We start from the raw sequence: 18,411 nt of genomic DNA on the forward strand, positions 1-18,411 counted from the left end.
TTAGAACCATTTTATTCTGTATCAATGCAAAGAACCAATATTGCCAACAGTGATAATTTGTAATATACTTTATGTTGTCCAGAACAGGACTGCTCAAAATCCAGTACAATTGTACTTTGGGTTTTTTTTAAAAAAAGTCAATTTACAATAAAAAAAATAATTTCTCTTTTATTTTGTTATCTACTGAGCTACTTTTAACTTTTCAATTCGGAGTATATCAGGGAAATTCCTTCCATATTTTTGTTTGTTTTGAAAAAAAGAGAATCTGCAATTCTCAGGTAAGCAGAAAATCTGAACGATTCTGATACCTTACAACACAATTTATTTTTACCTCATGAACTCCACAAAGGTATTCCTAACAGGAATACACACATACCTGATTTTACACTGTGAATATTCCCATTGCCATTAATGTGTTTATTCGTGACATGTAGGACTGAGCATGAATTTCCTTGCAAGAACATAATTTACAATGTAATAAATTAAAGCATTCTTATGGAAACATCAATTTAATCCCAATTGTACCAGACTTTCCAATACTACCTTTAAAGCCCTGCATATCTAGAAGTTGATTAATCACGTTCCCGCTCCACAGGTTCTGAAAGGCACGTAACTGAAGAGTTGGTTTTGCTTGTTCTGCAGTCCTCCTCAAATGAAGACAGTCTAAAATAATTCTGTTAGAACCATCTAATGTAAGGCATTAAAATATTCCTCTTTATACTACGGATCTATGTTAAGCACCACTTGCTATTACAGTAAAAACCAAAGCCAACATTCTCTTCAAAAGTGTGTTTGTACTTGGGACATCATTTGTGTGGGAGATGCTGATGAGGCTGATGAATTGGCTATCTTAGAATTATTTGTGATCTGCAGTTCTTCAAGTCTTCTGATATAATCGTCACGTAACGCAAGGAGCTCCATGTAACGCTGCTCCACTGGATTTGGCTGCTAGAAAGAGATCTGTGTTAGTCTCACCACCTAAATCCAGCCACTTCCACACAGCTAGGCTAACACGTGTAACAAGTTGTAGCTAAACAGAAATATTTATTTCTGCAACACAAGAGCCCTCTGCCCTCCAGTCGTTCTCATCCAAAGAAAATCTTTACACCAAACAGTTTTTCCTACCTCAGTAAAATCAACCAGCACTTCCTGGAGCATATGGATTTTATTTTCTTCTTATCTACTACTGTGTGGTAGACAGGTGTGAATACCTCGTCTGAAGCTTTTCTCTTCTTGACTTATTAAAAAGTTTTAGATTCCAGACAACAGATGTCTCATCATCTTCCCTAAAACCAGTGTTTAGCTAGACTGACTTATCTCAGTTACACTGATCAGATTAAGATGAAACCTATGTCTTCAGATTAAGTAACTTCCCCTACCGATTACATACTGAAGTAAATTTCATAGTAAATTTGCAGCTTTGTGTAAATAATCAACTGCCCTAGCTTTCGGGAGAATACTCGCAGAAAGAGCACCTTCACTGTTTCCACTTTAAGCTTAGCTTCTTTTTTTCCCAGATAGAGTAATGAAACAAATGGAAAAGCAGTATCACAAATGCCCAAGGCAGATACAGAGCCTAAAGTTACCTTCAGCTCTATGTCCTGTCAAGAAGGTGCTGCTGTTTCAGTTAACTGCCTGCAGTTAAAAGCTATTGACAAGACAGTTTCAGGGGCAAATGTAAATGCCTCACCAGTTCAAAACCAGCTGAACCAGCACTCTCCTATGCACTGCTCTCTAGCACCCCAGATGAGGACTGCGATGAATGCTGAAGCAGCTGTGGAAGTTGAACTACTGAACGTAGTTACTACGATGATGAGATACCTAGGGTTAATGATGTTGTTAGTGACAGACCAGGCTCATCATTAGACTGAAGTCCGTTGCGGAACATGCTTCTAAGTAATGGCAGTAAGAAAGGTCATTGAAAAACTGGTTCAGGCTACAAGCCCTCTATTAAGTTGCTTCAGTCAAGATGAAGCATAAATTTCATGTGCAGAAAAAAAAATAAATGTTGCATTTTGTATGTAAAAAATGGTGAAAATCAGGGACCAGTAGCAGCATAGTAGAAGATTACCACATGGGTTTGCATTTCTAATAGGAAACTCCTGCCAAAAACCTTCCCTGAATAATGGCAAAGTGCATTTTTAAGTAGATTTACAGCTAATTTGCATGCCCTGTAATCCTTCACTTGCTAAAATAAATCTTTGGATTCATCTTTTGCAAAATGCCCTCATCTTTCACAGCGAGCAATAAAAACTTTAGAACTAGAACTTCAAATTAAAACCAGCAACATACTTGCAAGAAAACACGGCAAACTGTCTGGCCTTCTTGCAGCCTCTAAAATGTTATAAATAATGCAGGAGATCAGCAGCAGAAAAGGAAGTGCATTGCTTGAAAACTCCTGATGCATCTCAGGGGCCGGATTGTGAAGACTGCTTCTGTCAGAAAATTGCTCCTCTACCTTCTCCTACTCAAAACTCCACAATTTGTTAAGGACGACAAATAAGGCTCTGTACGCTCTTTACATACCACATTGCTGAGATGTCTAGCAAGACTGTAACAAACATTAAGTGTCCATATAATAAACATTAAAAGCACATAACTGAACTATGTCTAATTTGTTAAAAGCTTTTTTGGCTTTCCAATCTGATCTACCTGTATAATTTTCAGTAACAGCTTTAATGCAATCGTTATACAGTGGAAACTACGTTGGGTCAAAGTTATATAGTAAAAAAAAAAATCATAGCATAAGCCATCAATACAGGTAGCAGTTTTGAAAGATAAAGGACCGAACGGGTCATCTTAATTTGTCAAAGACTTCATACACTCGCTCAGAAAAAGGAGAAAGAGTAAGCAAATGCAACTAAGCGTGTTTGTGATGCTAATAGCCTAACTCCTCGGGGATCTTCAGTAAGCCCTGTTTCTAAGAGCTGTCATTCACCCTCTAGTACTATCAAATGCCTTTAAAAAAAGGCTTCCCCAGCCCTGTCCCCAAGAGCAGCCAGAAAGAGCTTGGGGATGACTTGATACTAAGCAGTGAAATAAACCCAGTGTTCTGGGAAGAGCAAAACAAAACAAACACCCGAATAATAATTTTCACCCTTTTATTACATCTTTAAAAACAGAATATTAAAAACCCGAACAGATTACAGATTCTGTTCTGCAAGTCAGTTATGACAAAATCCTATTTCCAAAGTATAAAAGCATCCTGTACGTTACAGAGAATTTACTTACTTGTTGCTGCATTCTTGGGTTCCACCTGATGTAGTAACTGACCCAGAGCTCCAGATGACGCATACTGGCTACCGGGTAGAGAGCTCGGTTTAGCTCTTTAGTGTAAAAAGGATTGATGTATTTAGATTTTTCAGTGTTTATCAAAGACCATAACGACAACGTTTTCTCAGTCACTTTCTAAAATAAAATTGAAATAACACAGTAAATATTTGCCCAGAATCAGGAAATCCATCACAGAAGCCATAGTCACTTTCTAAAATCGATACACTTCTGCATACTCAGTTACTGTATTAGAAATACTCCAAAACCAGTGCTTAACAAGCATTGCACAGTCTTTAAGCTACCAAACCCAAGGAATTTACATGCAACTATTCTGTAACAAGAATAAAGCCAGTTTGAAACCAGTGCCATACAAGTAATATAACCAAATATAATACAACCAAAACTTTTTGTAAACATTTAGAGTCAAGACAGCAGTATCATTAATTAAACAATCAGTAGCTGGACTAACCTCTTTTTCTCTCACAAACTCACTGTTATACAAGAAAGTACCAAACCGGCAGCTGTACAAGTGATCCAGGATTGTAATCAAGAACTGCTCATTGAATTCAAAGGCCGTAGGAAACTAACAACAGAAAAGACACGTTTGTCCTTTACATCACAAACATTTTTACTAGCAGGACAGAATAAGATACCCATTGTGCAGTCCTTATAGTGCAGCATCATACAGGGAAAGAAGGGTTTAGCTCCTAATTCTTGGCTCTCAATGGACTAAGTTTGCTGCTTTGTTTCATTGCTTATTGAAAATACATTTAAATCACAGCACTCAACAGCTCCCAAGCTTCCATTTCAAGCTTTGACAAAACGTCTGTCCCCACAGTTTTAGGGACAGTTTCACAAAAATGGTGCCATGAAAGAGACCCTATTATGACGGCTGCAGTTCCTGTAAAAGGATTCTGCTGGGTCACATCTCGGTATGCTGTCGAGAAGCCCATACCCAGGACATGTAGTCTTACATGCACACCCAAAGCCATATAAAGCAACATAACTACAGCTATTATACCCCTTTTAGGAACAGGATGGAGATGGTATGGTTTAAGAGCAAACACACTGCTTTTGATGACAGCGTCAGAGCAGAGGAATATGCTGTCCTCTCCAAATACTTTTTTTGTAAAATAAAGATCAGGTTTTTAATTCAGCAATCTCTTAATGTTACCTTCTGAAGAATGATATAAGATACCTGTTTAGACATCTGCCACACACAGTCAATAAACTGGAGAAAGATGGGCGATCTGTCTGCATCAGCGTGATTTTTATCACCGTGGCCTATTCTCTGAAATGAAGCAACACAGCCTCCTGTTAACCACAACAGGCTATTTTATGGCCAACAGACATTATTCTTTATTTTGCACTGGAATATTAACACTTCTGTAATAGAGCAGCCTGTTCTAATTATTTCAGAATTAGTTACTGCACCAACGAGAAGAGATTCAGATATGCAGCTATACTGCAAAACTGTTCCAAGGATGCCGAAGAAAAATTGCAAAGGGATAACTGGTTCTGTTACAGAAAACCCGCTAGTTACTGAACAAGCAGAACGGATAAAGCACCCACTGCTTCACAAAGAATCAAGACATATTTTGAACTATATTTATGTAATAAGTTTGTCAAAAGCCAAGTTATATACTTTGTCTTCCTTTGTAATTCAAGCCACTGGGGAGCTTAGACCAAACGATCCACACAGACTCTCCTCTTCCCCCTGCACACCCCAACCTGAAGATTCAACCTGCGGTAGACAGCGAACATGAGCGAGCTCCAAGAAATCTTCATGTTCTTGACAGAAAATTAGGGCATGTTTTTAAAATCTGAGTGAGCCACTTATTCTGAGGAGTTCAAAGTAACAAGCAAAGGAATTCTCCGCACAGACAAAAAGTAGGTTTGGTAAAAGCTGTATCCTTCTTTTTCATATTTGATAGCTGAGAACAGATAAAGAGATTTGGGTAAAAGAGATTCTATTAACTTCATAATTCTGCTTGAATGTACTTGCCTGGAGGAGACAAAATAAGAGCATCTATACTAAACTGCCTGTAAGATAGAAGGTTTAGTGTCTCAAGCATGAGAAAAAATGATAAAATCAGTACACTACTCTCGACAATGATTGGCAAGATAGTTTAAAATAATAGAAGTGAATGGCAAGAAATAGAGGGAGATGAGGGATTGTAGCTGAACCCAGTCAACAGGAGCAAATGACTAGAAAAGTGCTACAGAGAAGACAAACTGGGCTCCTTGCTCTCCTGTTTTCATGGTTAACAGGCATACATGCATTCAGTAAGGAGCAGAAGTCCTTCCACTTTCACTACGTTAAGCAGTTTTAGGACGTCTGAGTAGCTTCCATCTACAATTACGTCTACGTCTCATAGTTCTTATATTAGAATGCATTATTAGAATGACATTCCACATAGTGTGCTATCCAGATGATAAAATAGCTTGCTAAAGTCACTATCCACATAAATGTTGGGGTATGGAAGTCCTTTTCAACAAGGAAGCTTATTATGTGCTTCATTAGATAGGAAACACAGAGAGGAATTATCAAGTAGTCTACCATTTAGATATTTGTTATTAAAACATCCAAATTGCAACCCTGGCAACATGAAAACACGAAGATTGCTCTAATCCAGACAATGTAAGAAACACTCCACTCTTCTCCGCTCCCCACCTGAGAGAAGCTCTAACAGCAATAGTTTCAGAGATGAGGTTCAGGGAATGCTAACTAAAGTGCCTAGTCCCTACTGCTAAAACTCACAGTTGTCAAATAATCACCAAAATAAACCAGAGTGATCAAAATATTTTCTGCTTGCATTACCAGTTTTCATTCTCCCGAACACTCCAGAAAAGGACTCTCTTCACTATAAGCTAAGCACCCCATCAAATCAAAATATACAGTGTTCTCAGAAAACAGCAGATGGCCAAAGGAGAGCAGCTTCAACCATTTCCAAAGATTATTACTTGAGCGAGCAAGTCAGGAAACTGAAATAGTAGTTTGAGCAAGAGCAAGCTATTTAAATCACCCTGATTGCTGCTACGTTGTCAGAGCTGAACCAGCAGACTGAGCTAGTCATCTGGAAGGGGTGTAAAATCCTACCTCACTAACAGGAAAAAACCTTATCTGTTGAGAGAGAACAAATTCCTTTGATTACTCAAACAGAAAGTAATGTTTTAATAAAAAGAATCATAGATTATTCAAATTTATCCATAATGGTGAAAGACACAGATCTCTCCCTAAGGTTTGTGTTAAATCACAACATAGATGCTACGCTACAAGTCTCCTAGTGACACAGTCTGATTTTATCTGCATCATGACAACATATTTTAAAAATGCAAAATCAAACTCAAGAATAAAAAGGCAAGCCAAGGCAGAACACTTCAAAGATTTACATAAACACATCACTACAGAAGACCACAGGTAAGTGGTATCTACAGCAGATCTCACTCAACAATCAAGATGCAAATGTCCTAAGCCCCACGTCACCTTCATCAATGCTGAAACAGTGAACGGATTCATGCTGAGCAGCCCGACGTGAATTTCCAAATGACTGAGATACTCTTGCAAATACAAATTGGGCATGAAGTACACACACAGGTATATTTTTCCATTTCTTGGTTTTTCCAGCTTGCCCATTTTCCCAATTCTAGCAATATTATGTAATATCTTTAGAATATCCCACTAGGGACAAACTGTTTGTGGAAATAACTTCTACTGAAGGTGTGGAAGCTTCTTACTGCGAATTACAAGGTTCAGCGTCAACGAGTAACACTGTTGTAAAGCTCCCAGCTTAAGGTTTATATTGACATATGCCAGCACTATCTCTCTGACAACCTATTCTGCTTCTCCAGGTTCCTCATCTGGATTTCCTGGTTAAATGGTTACCTGCCAAATGTAAGAGAAGTTCCACTAAGACTCTCAAAAGTTTCCTAACACAGACACCCTTGACTTTGCATTGCACACGGGTAGGATTTTAAGGACTTGCTACAGACAATTTCAACTTAACTTTTTAAGCGACTAAAAGATGACGGAAAGAACCAGAGCCAGCATCACCAGTGACAGCCTCTTGAGAGTCGTTATGACAAGTTCAGAACATTTGGGAAGAACTGTCCAAAACATCACTTAAAAGACATTGTCCGTACTCATTCATCTGCCTCTCATGACATTCAAAATTGTCCAAAGGGAGGCTTAGGGAGAAGCCTCATACCCCAACCTTATTTGATCTTTTTCTGAAAGCTTTGGGAGGACATCATTGTTCTGCTTTCTCCTTTTCTTTGCTCAATAACCACAGTAACCCTAGCAATTCTGTGTTTTTAAGAGTGCAAACAAAATGCAAATTCTCAAAGAACAGCAAAAAACCATTAACCAAACAGATCCAAAACCAAAAGCTCTACTCAGATTCACCTGGAAATGTTTTAAATCAGAATTCCAAAATAATGAAAAGAACTATCAAGCCTTGACACAATGAATAGTTTAACACAAAGCATTTTAGAATGTTAATGTTGCATGGTCCTTGCAACTATCTTCCAATTCTTACCGATGCAAATTTGTGACCAAAGCTTATCCACTCTTTCTGTACCAGAACTTCAAAGCCTTCAATGGTTCTGTAGTAGCTGTCCAGCATCAACATGGCCAGCGATGTCAGCTGTGCCGTCCGGTCCCAGCCGTCACTGCAGTGAACCAACACAGAGCTCCTTCCTGAGGACACCTTGTCTGCCACTTGAATAGCTCCTGTCAAGACGAGCTGGCAAAGAGGAACAGACACCAAACAACACACAAGATCAGCGTTACCATTCTAACAAACATAATTCTATTTCTTAGTGTCTAGATTGATAGTGTTTCCATTAAAAGACCTGAAGAGCATGGTGTAGTTAAATTGGAAAAGAATTTGCTAGGAGATCAACTAAATTTCTTGTATAAAAATAGAAAAACAGATTGGTTCCCTAATCCCTTAGTAAGATCTAATTCATCTCATAGCAAATTCTTAAAAAATGGGGCAGAAAACAGTAACCTTTATAAACCAAAGAACATAAGCTTCTTTTTTACAGAAACGGATGATTTACCATAGGAAATACTCTCTAAAAATTCTGTACTTCATTCGGCTCCTTTCTTTGACCTAAACTACTGAAATACCTCCGTTGCTGGTAAAAGGAACTTGTACCCTTCTAATACGCTTATTTTCCAAATAGTAACTTAAAATGAAAGTTTTATTAAGTATTATTAATTACGTAATAATCTAAATACCTTTGCACAGCTGTATTTGAGGCAAAAGATTCAAAGCTGAACTGGTAAGAACACTGGTGAATTACCAGCTGAAGTTCCTATTCGTGCTACAAGATGAAAACTACAAATTTGACAAATAAATTTGCAAGATTTATTTACACAACCGTAATTCACAATATAAAATCACATAGATACTGACAACTACAGTAATTACTAAACCTTCACAATGACAGTTATCTGCAGTCCTGTACTGCTGGAAACCAAAATAAATCAGTTCTCACGTGTGAAGGCAGACTAACAAGGCATTCTCCTATTGAAGATGATATTTGACTTGAGGCAGACAATAAACATTGAATTTCACCTACTGTTGTTTAATAATGGTATCTCATAACACTCTGAGACTAGGTGGCATAAAGCCAACACTCAGTGATGCTGTTTTTGTACTCCAAGTCGTTCGATGTGCTCCACATCAGAACTATCTTGAAGTCTAGCAAAGAAAGCAAGTCTGATACAACAGATTTGGACAAATGTTGTTTCAGACAAACAGCAAAAAGTTACCTTTATATGTTCTAACCAGTGGGTTGACTCCAGACTCGACAACCAGTGTGATTCTTCCACATTGGGATAAACAATGTCCTTCAACTTCTTCAAAGATTCCCGCATGACGTGAATATTGTGAATGTCCAAGAAGAAAAGCTCTGCATTGGGATATGCATCTTCACCTTCATATCCTCCTCCAGTTGCCTACAAACAAGACAACTAAAATTAACTTTAGTCATATACACACTGTTGTAGCACCTTCTCAATAGAGCAGGAAGACACTGATTTTTATATATACTTTATTTTGTAGCTGGACAATATATAATTGCAGTTGTTTGTTTAAAACATCAGTCTCTGATACAAGCTTTGGAGGGGCAAATGCTGAAGAATACTCAGGGGTTTTCCCTTGTCCAAAAGGACAGAGTTTATTAAGTATAGCACATGGCCAGAAAGACATTAAAGTTGCTCCAGCTAGCCAAGTTCCTTTCAAAACCTCCAAGGAGTAACCCTAAAAGGGAAAATCGGGTTTTTTCGATTAACACTAAAAGGTTGTTTGTACTGTTGAGGCTGGAAACTTTGAACAGGATTGAATTAGCCAGGTAAGGGACAGTGAGTCAGCATCACATCAGTCAGGACTCTGACTGCATTGAGAATAAAAACACATTATTTTTGAGATTCATGATGGAAACAGCTGATACTTCACCAACTGCCATTACAATGTCAACATTTTTTCTTCATTTATGTGTGCTTTTCCCACCAAGGATTAAATGAACTCATGATTCTGAAGACAAGAGAAATCAACTTGCTTCCCAGAAAGATTATAAAGGTTAAATCAAGATGTGAAGTATATCACACAAACCAGCAATTATTCATAATGTACTAGATCACGACTTCCAGTGAATAAAATTGCTCGTTTCTTTCAGTCAAAAGGATCTGTCTGCTTCTTCACACCACTAATTCAAAAGAGGGCAGGGTCCAGGGAGGTGATTCTCCCCCTCTGCTCTGCTCAGACCCCACCTGGAGTACTGTGTCCAGCTCTGGGGCCCCCAATATAAGGAGGACATGGAGCTGTTTGAGTTAGTCCAGAGGAAGGCCACAAAGATGATCAGAGGGCTGGAGCACCTCTCCTATGAAGACAGGGTGAGAGAGTTATGGTTGCTCAGCCTGGAGAAGACAAGGCTCAGGGGAGACCTTATAGCAGCCTTCCAATACCTGAAGGGGCCTACAGGAAAGATGACGGGGGACTCTATCAGGGAGTGCAGTGACAGGACAAGGGGCAATGGTTTAGATCAGCCAGGTTGGACGGGGCTTTGAGCAACCTGGGCTGGTGGGAGGTGTCTCTGCCCATGGCAGAGGTTGGACTGGATGAGCTTTAAGGTCCCTTCCAACCCAAATCCTTCTATGGTTCTATGAAATTTCAGGCTTAGCAGCGCAAACTTGCTATAAAAACAAACAAACACACACACCCCCCAAAACCCACATTTTCCTGTGTTTAAACTGCTTAGTTATATACTAGTCAAATTGAACTGATATTTAAATAGATAAAAACCATAAAGTGTTTGGCCAAGTAAAATTAAATTCAAGAGTTCTGTTAAGAAGAAGCTGTTTCATTTAAGAATTAATGTCAAGAATCATAGATTCTGTCTTTAGGAACTATATCAGTAATAACAAAGTTTACTTTGAAGTAACATTTCTAGCATTAGATTTTATTGCTGAAGACTAAACCTGTATTTAGATCATTAAGAAACTAAAGAGCCACATAAGTAGAAAGTTCATTCTGTTGCTGCTCTCTCAAAACACGTAACCACACAGAGGATGTGCCTGGTCACAAAAGGTAAAACCACACATATTTTAGGACAGAGTCTCACTGATGATGTTTCCCAAAGACAGCTGCAAAATCACAGCATTTCCTGCAGACAGCAAAAACATTTATCACAAGTCATGGCATGGCATAAGTTTTGCCTTTTTAGGCCATTACAGCCACCAACTGCACATCAGACAAGCCGAAGTACAGTACAGCCTTTCCCTGGTAGCACCACCTGCATTTCTGTACAGTAGCACAGTATCCCTGTTCTATGCCACCTCTTTCCTCAGATGTGGGGCATACTGAGAGCTGCCAGGCTCTGCTCCAACATTGGTAATGATCGTATTTTTCTCTTTCCTTTGAATGTTATGAAGTCCTGGTGATGAATGTTTGTAATTCTAGCATCAGGGCTGCTGTACCTCTCACTGACTGTGTGGTCTTGACCTCTGCACAAAGAGCACAGGAATACATAAGAAGCACAGCCCAAGATTTTCCTTACACTGATCTTCATAGCTGTTCAAAAAATGTTTTCAGTGCTGATCAACCCGGTTTGCACTTTGTGTTTTGGTGTCCCTCAGACCCAGAAATGCATCCTCCTGCTTTTACCACTATGATTATTTCATATTTAGACATCTGAGGAGTTAATTAAAACACATGGGTGAAACACACAGACCATTTTAAAAAAGCTGAAAACCATGCTTCACACTTCAGTAAGTACGTGTGTATAAAGTCTGGCTACAATACATCTTTGAAACAAATGCTTTTTTGAGTAAAAATTCGAGTTTGTCCAAGAACTGGGGAAAAAAATTAAGTTAATGCAAGAACTGACATTTTTTCCACAAGGTAAACAGAAGGATTACATGTTTTGCTCACCCATAAAAATTCAGTGTGTAGAGTAAATGCAAGCAATTGAGGCAGGCCCTCGAAATACAAACCATCAGATTAAACCCGAGCCAAACAGCCCCTAGGATTGAGTCTCTGAAAGAATGTGTGTTACACCAAAAAAGTGCCTTATTTTTTTCTTAATGCATTATATTCTCTATTATAGAGAAGAAGGCTGTAACGGTGTACATTTAAGTTACACAGAGCAAAATGTTAAGACTATTGCCTCTCTTGAATTCTGAAGCAATATAACATCATCACATCTAAAACTCCCAGAGGCAAACAAATTTCACCATTGCATATTCCCTTCCTCACAAACACTGAAGAGAACTCATTCCACTAAATTAGTGTTAACTTTCTGCCAAAAAAACTATTCAGAAGCTAGAATTCGTTCTCTCCCAGATAAGGACACTCATTATTTCACCAAGATGTCAAATCCTCGCGTTCATCTCACGCTCTTTGCTGTGCAGACACACAACTTCACTAGTGAGCACTGAAGAGCACGGCCGTTCCATTTGGGCTTCAAGTTCCGTGGGTAAGGGACTATCCTGGACATGGAGGCAGTGAAGCTGGTACATTCTCATATGAAGAAAGCATTAAGCTTGTGTCCTCCACCTCCTCTCCCTAGGTAGGCTTCTCACATAAACACGGAGCGCACCCGTGTCTGCTGTGCTCCACGCCAAATGCAGCACTGACACACCGTGACTGGCATTATCTGAGCATGCCTCAATGTCTGCTGTGCTCCACGCCAAACGCAGCACTGACGCACCGTGACTGGCATTATCTGAGCATGCCTCAACAATTTGGTCCTCACCAGAGCCAAGGGCAGAGGGGAAAAACTGAGGCACAGGGACACCTTTTCTTTTTGAAGTCTTTTGAGGTCCCTTCCAACCTGGGCTGTGCTAGGATTCTGATTCCATTTAGGCTTTGAGAGCGGATGAGCAAAGAAATGGTCGCTTTGTCAGATGGAAACACTACTTCTGTTACTGCACTTAACGACTACAGGCACCTAGGGAAGAATAGGTGTCTAGGTATCCAAGATCATACCCATACTGCTGTTTAAAGTACAACCTCACAAATTAACTTATTCATCACCTTCTCTTTATTTGTTGGATGTAGTAGGGGGAGTAGCTCTCAGGGGTAGGACAAGTCCCTCTCAGGATGTCAGCCATGGAAGAGGGAAGGAGGAGAAAGGAGGAGAAAGGAGCAGGAGGAAGGAAGAGGGCCATCCCCAGCAAACTCCCCGATTTATGGTGAATGTGCCATTTGTGGCACAGAATAATTATTCATTGGTCAGCCTGGGTCATCTGCCCTGACTTTCACTCCCTCCCAGAGTCTGCATCTGTTTATATCAAGACTGCTGAGGACCTTGAGCACCATGGCAACCTGCATACCAGCATTAGCTGAAAAACTGTTAAAAAAAATTTATTGCTTTGTTCCAATGAAATAGTGACGCAGTCCTTAGAAAAACTGCAGTGTTCTTCAACAGAAAACTGACTAAAATTCTGTCCCAGTAAACCAGGACAATTGCCTTGGGCCTCGGTACTTGATTATGTAAATATGTATTTGCTTCTGTAAATTTATCTACATTAAGATTGTTACTGTTCCTAAAAACCTTCTCACAGGAAACTTCAAACTAAGTCTCCTCCCCGCCCCTGTTCACAAACAAGACTATTAAGCATCTATTTACCTTGTTCGCAACTGCGTTGACATTGGGCCTAGCATCATAGATGGTCAGTTTTGAGATCTGCCCGTTTGCCTCCCTGATGATATCAAGGTATCTCTCATCATCTTTATTGCGCTTGCCACTCATTCCAACAAGGGGCTGACTGCAGCGCATAACGACAGCTTGAGTCTCTGGATGAATCCATGACAGAACCTGCTCATATGTCAAAACCACATTGGAATAAATAGATTTTATTTAAAAAACATAACTTAAAATTTAAAGTTACATCTTTAACAACAGTTAATATGAAAATCAACACTTTTCATTTCCTCAAAAGATAACCCCATACATCTCAATTGCTTCCCCTTAATTATTATTATTATTCAATTTATGAGACTAATCGTCTTTAAAAGAGCTCATTCTCTTACATATTTAACTCTTACTGAAATTATACTTACCCATATAATCCAGTGTATTTTAATATTTTCCTACAAGCCTTAGCTTGCACAAACAATTCTGAAAAGCAAACTGGAAACAAGTACAGCAATGCCTGCTGAAACTAGGACACAATTTAGAAGAATGAACTCATTGTAGAAACAGTGACTAAGATAATTCAATTCTACAAGACCAACTTTTCCCCTCTTTTGGGTAAGCAAGGAAAGCTGAACCTCTCTGCAGTATCCTGAATGTTTCCCCTTCTCCTTAAAGTACATTTTGTTCCTCAGCCCTCTTCACAAAGAGGAGGCGCTGGGGCAGAGTGCAAGCTGCCTTTGTTGTTGTGAGCCAGAGGGGACTTAGCACAAACAAGAGATAGCAAACTGCCCAGGAAACAGACTGCAGTGCAAGAGATTAAAGATAAGCACCCCAAGAAGCAGACAAAAACTCCAACTTCACTGTTGAAGAATATGAAGAAACAACATTCTCGCCCCGTCTGAAAGTTGTGGGTTTTAGAGTGAAAGAACATCAGAGTTCAAAAAATCCTCAGTAATATTCACTCCTGAAATACAACCGTTAGTTTTATCTCTAGAAACGAGACCTGCCAGTGTGTGTGGGGGTGAACATGATTGACTATTTCCTGACAATAACAACATTACTATAACCTAGGAAATGACTCTCACTGTACAGGCACACAAAAGCCCTGTCATGAATTCTGAGATGACAGAGGAGACACAGGCACATTATAAGAACTACATGCACACACTGTAGATTTAACATATATATCTTATCCACACTATATATTATACATACACATGTGTGTCTGTGGATAGTAAATTCATAATTATAGGCCTGGCCTGTCAGTAAATACCATCTAATAAATATTTACCACATTGAGTTACATATCTGTTTGAAATTAACTGACACTCAAGGCAGCTTTTTGTTACTGGCCAGGTACCGAGCACCTTGTCCAAGTTCCCCAGATCGAAATATTAGTTCACACACATTGTATTGCAGTAGAAATTAATATTTTCTCTAGTGCTGTAAAGAGCTGATACGTAGAAGTTCTCTTACCTCAAAGAATTTTAGTTACAGAAATACACTGCAAAAGTCAAATGTGGTTATCTTAAATTGTAGAATCCAAATTAAAGGACTACAAAGTCCAAGAACTCACTGGAGAGACTATGCATGAGGTCTTATTTTAGGACTGACCATTAGATCCATGTTTAAATGCCATGCAGTTTGCTTACAGGAGGATAATGTTTGCTATCACTTTTTACGTGCATCCAACGATAGTCAAACTGGCACAGATGGCACTCTAAGGCTCATACTTCATTAAGGAAAGGGAGTCTGCAATGCTGACAGTTGTTAGCAGAAAAGTCAAGTTCAAACCAACAGAGCTGGAGTGGGTGATTGTTGTGGGGCAAAAACGGAAACGCGGCTTGGCCAAGACACCAGTTTCAAGCAGTAAAAACCACCAGCCAATCAAAACTATTTTGCTGTAACCATTTCCAAAAACAGCATCCTCTGCGCTGTGCTCAGCAAAAGTTGTTTGGATGCATACTTAAACTAGCTACACTAGAAGGTAACTTTCATCCCATAATACTCACCGGGATTCTATTTCGGGACCTAAAGGCAGCAACTTTCTTGAGATCATCATCTGTTGCATTATACGGCACTACTAAAAGCGATGGGTATGTGTCACACAGTCCGTAATGCTCATTAATAAAAGTAACTCGCCACCGTTCGTTAGGCAGACCCTAAAATGTAACAGAAAGTTTTTCAATGTGTTTCTGGCTGTACAAATAATAACTCTGTTCTTGAATTTTACATGACATCGTGGCCACACGGTGGCAACAACTTACCAATTAACCCTGACTACCGTACTGTTTCAAAACAATAGAAAAATAAGTTACAAGAGCACACACAACAGCTCAGTGCTGCTGGATTCACAGCCTTCAGCAGCTGCACAGCTATCTCATATGCTCTTAAATACACAATTCTACTCTTCCAACAAGTTTCAAAACGATGATTAAAACTAGTAAATACATTTCTTTAACTGTGGGACTGAGGAAAGAAAATTGCTTCCTCCCCTCCCTCAAGCTCTGTCCTTCCGTTTTGCCTGCTGAAAAGAGACCATGGTCCTGAGAAGACAGGAGGAGGAAGTTTGATCTCAACCTTTCTTCCCTGTAGCCTGATACTACCTTCAAAAGTTAAAAATAATATTCAGAGTAGCTTTCTTACTGAGAAACAACAACTTTTAATTGCAGTCTGCTTAGTCAGACCTTTCACAAACAGCAGCCAGGAAACCGAGCAACTGATAAGCTCTCCACATGTGCCCACGCAGTGGGGTTTGTGTGGGTGTTTGTATTCTACTCTTTTTGGGTCTTGGACCTCTAAACCTTGAACCAAAGATCCATGGAGGGTAAAGTCCAAGGAAGTCCTTATTGTTTGCTGTTCAATTTTTTTTAAAGGTCATATTTAAATTAAAAATATCATCCTCTTTCATTGGTACTTTTCCACAGTCACCTAAAGAGCAAGGTAAAATACTGATAGACATATAAATAACTTCTGTACAGCAATGGTGCTTTCAAAATAAGCTGCTTTTTTCTCCTCTTCACTTCAGGAAGAAGTAGACCAAATAGCAGACCAATCAAAGACCAAATTAAAACTATATTTAGGACATTGTAGTTACATATTTGGCACATTCTCCCTGCCTCCTGCTCACTTAACAGTGGCACATTGTAAGAGGTATCAGTAACTTTCCTCAAAGAGCAAAGACTACCTTGCTAGTTTTTTAAAGGTCCCGCTGTTTTGTTTTATTTATCTTTTCCAGCTGTATTTCCATCTTCTCCCATTCTCAGCTCCCCCCACAACAAAAAGAGCTGATAAGAGAAATGCACAAACAATACTTCCTCTCTTTAAGTTGTTAGATATGAAAGCCCAGGCAACTGCAGCTTCAATCACTCACTTGTCTCCTGTATTCGGACATTGGGTTGTACACCATCCAGCCGTTTTCAGAAAACTTTTCTTCATTTGCAAATGCAAAAAAAAGCTGCAGGAAGTAAAAACAGCTTATTACACCAAACTGACTGGAAGTGAAGTGAGCACATATGAAGGCTCATCGTCTGTTCTAACCTAACACCCATCATGAAACAGGACTGACTTTTCCACACCAACCTCCTTCAGTCCATCCAAATCTGATATTTATAAGACCGTACAGCAAAGAGCAATAAGTAATAAAATAGAGATCTGATAATGAAATCATGATAATGTGATAATAGTTAAAACAAGGAGTGTCAAAAGAATAAAAATTACAAAGTTTAAACTGGTGTATTTCTTTGCCACTGTCGGGAGGATACAATTTTTAAATAGTTTATATTGGTTTATTTCCCGTATTTCATACCCTCACCAAATTAACTACTGTCTTCTCACAAAACTTTCTCCAGTAGGTAAAGCTGCAATTAGTACATAAAATAGAGGCTAAATTGGCAGTGTAAAAAGGTTTTAATCGCTATTCACTGCCATTAGGAAGCACCATTCTTTCTGCAGCTCCTCCTCAATTGAACCTTACTGACAGGAATCAGGTTCACTGCAAAACTCCAAGAAAATTTAAAAGTTGCCATTAAAAGTGAAACAACATGTTCTTAGCAGGTTACACTGTCTACTTTTAACTTGCTTTGCTGCTCACTCTCAAGACTCACTTATACAACACAGCATCCTCACCCACGATTCTGACAACTTCCTCATACCTTTTAGCTCATCTTTCTGCCTATCAATCAACTCCAAGTGTGCTGGATTATCCAGCTGACCCCTTCTTTCCTTGGTTTGTTTTCACAGTTTGTAGTGAAAACAAAAGTAATGTTTATTTCTTCATTGAGAAAATTGATTTTGGTGACTCACGAATTCTTCAGATGCCAGCTGAAGCATGAAATAAAGTTGGCTTTGTTGTTTTTTTTTTAAATAATAAAAAAATAGAAAGAGATCGTGTTATCCTGAACTGAGCAACAGCAGCCAGAGCAGAAAGCATTCAAGAGCTCACCAAAGCTCATTTGTAACAATTAAGCTGGAAGTCTCCTAGCTACTGACAGACAGTGAGAGATCAAATGCTAAACTGAACATCCCACAACTACATCATTTTCACAGCATAGACCTGAACTAAGCAGAAATTAAGAAAATCTGGCAAGCAAGAAAAAATAAACTGTGGTTTTAAGGTGCCATGGTCACATCTGTAGACGTAAGGCAATGCTTCACCAGTGCACCACAGGCACAGATGAAGGAGTCTTTAGACCTTGTGAAGGCAGACCCTAATGGTTCAAGGCAATTCTGTTTAGCCTAATTTGTTACAGGATTGTTACAACAGAGCAAACGGCTCTAACCAAAACAGAGACAAACCCCTCCAGGAGGAGGAGAATTTTCCTCATGTATTTCAAATCAGCAAGTGTTTTAAAAGGGTAGGCCTTCAGTGTAAGTAAGATTCAAAGACTGCTAGGGAAGGGAAGGGAAGGGAAGGGAAGGGAAGGGAAGGGAAGGGAAGGGAAGGGAGCGGTGTTCAAACTATAGTATGTGCAGAGCACTGGAAGAAAA

General features: G+C 39.2%; 1 protein-coding gene across 1 annotated transcript in view; it reads right to left on the reverse strand.

The window, feature by feature from the left end:
* Positions 1-472: 472 nt before the first annotated feature.
* Positions 473-18,411, reverse strand: part of MTM1 (myotubularin 1) — a 27,474-nt gene continuing 9,535 nt past the window's right edge. Inside the window, exons 6-14 of the mRNA XM_010194441.1 lie at positions 16,796-16,879; positions 15,435-15,584; positions 13,414-13,602; positions 9,056-9,241; positions 7,812-8,018; positions 4,472-4,564; positions 3,743-3,856; positions 3,232-3,408; positions 473-948 (exon numbers count right to left, since the gene is read on the reverse strand). Of these exons, the coding sequence (XP_010192743.1) occupies positions 781-948; positions 3,232-3,408; positions 3,743-3,856; positions 4,472-4,564; positions 7,812-8,018; positions 9,056-9,241; positions 13,414-13,602; positions 15,435-15,584; positions 16,796-16,879 (1,368 nt within the window). The 3' untranslated portion in view covers positions 473-780. The remainder of the gene's footprint in view (positions 949-3,231; positions 3,409-3,742; positions 3,857-4,471; positions 4,565-7,811; positions 8,019-9,055; positions 9,242-13,413; positions 13,603-15,434; positions 15,585-16,795; positions 16,880-18,411) is intronic.

Source organism: Mesitornis unicolor, unplaced genomic scaffold, assembly GCF_000695765.1.
Source record: "Mesitornis unicolor isolate BGI_N332 unplaced genomic scaffold, ASM69576v1 scaffold25271, whole genome shotgun sequence".
Lineage (NCBI taxonomy): Eukaryota > Metazoa > Chordata > Aves > Mesitornithiformes > Mesitornithidae > Mesitornis > Mesitornis unicolor.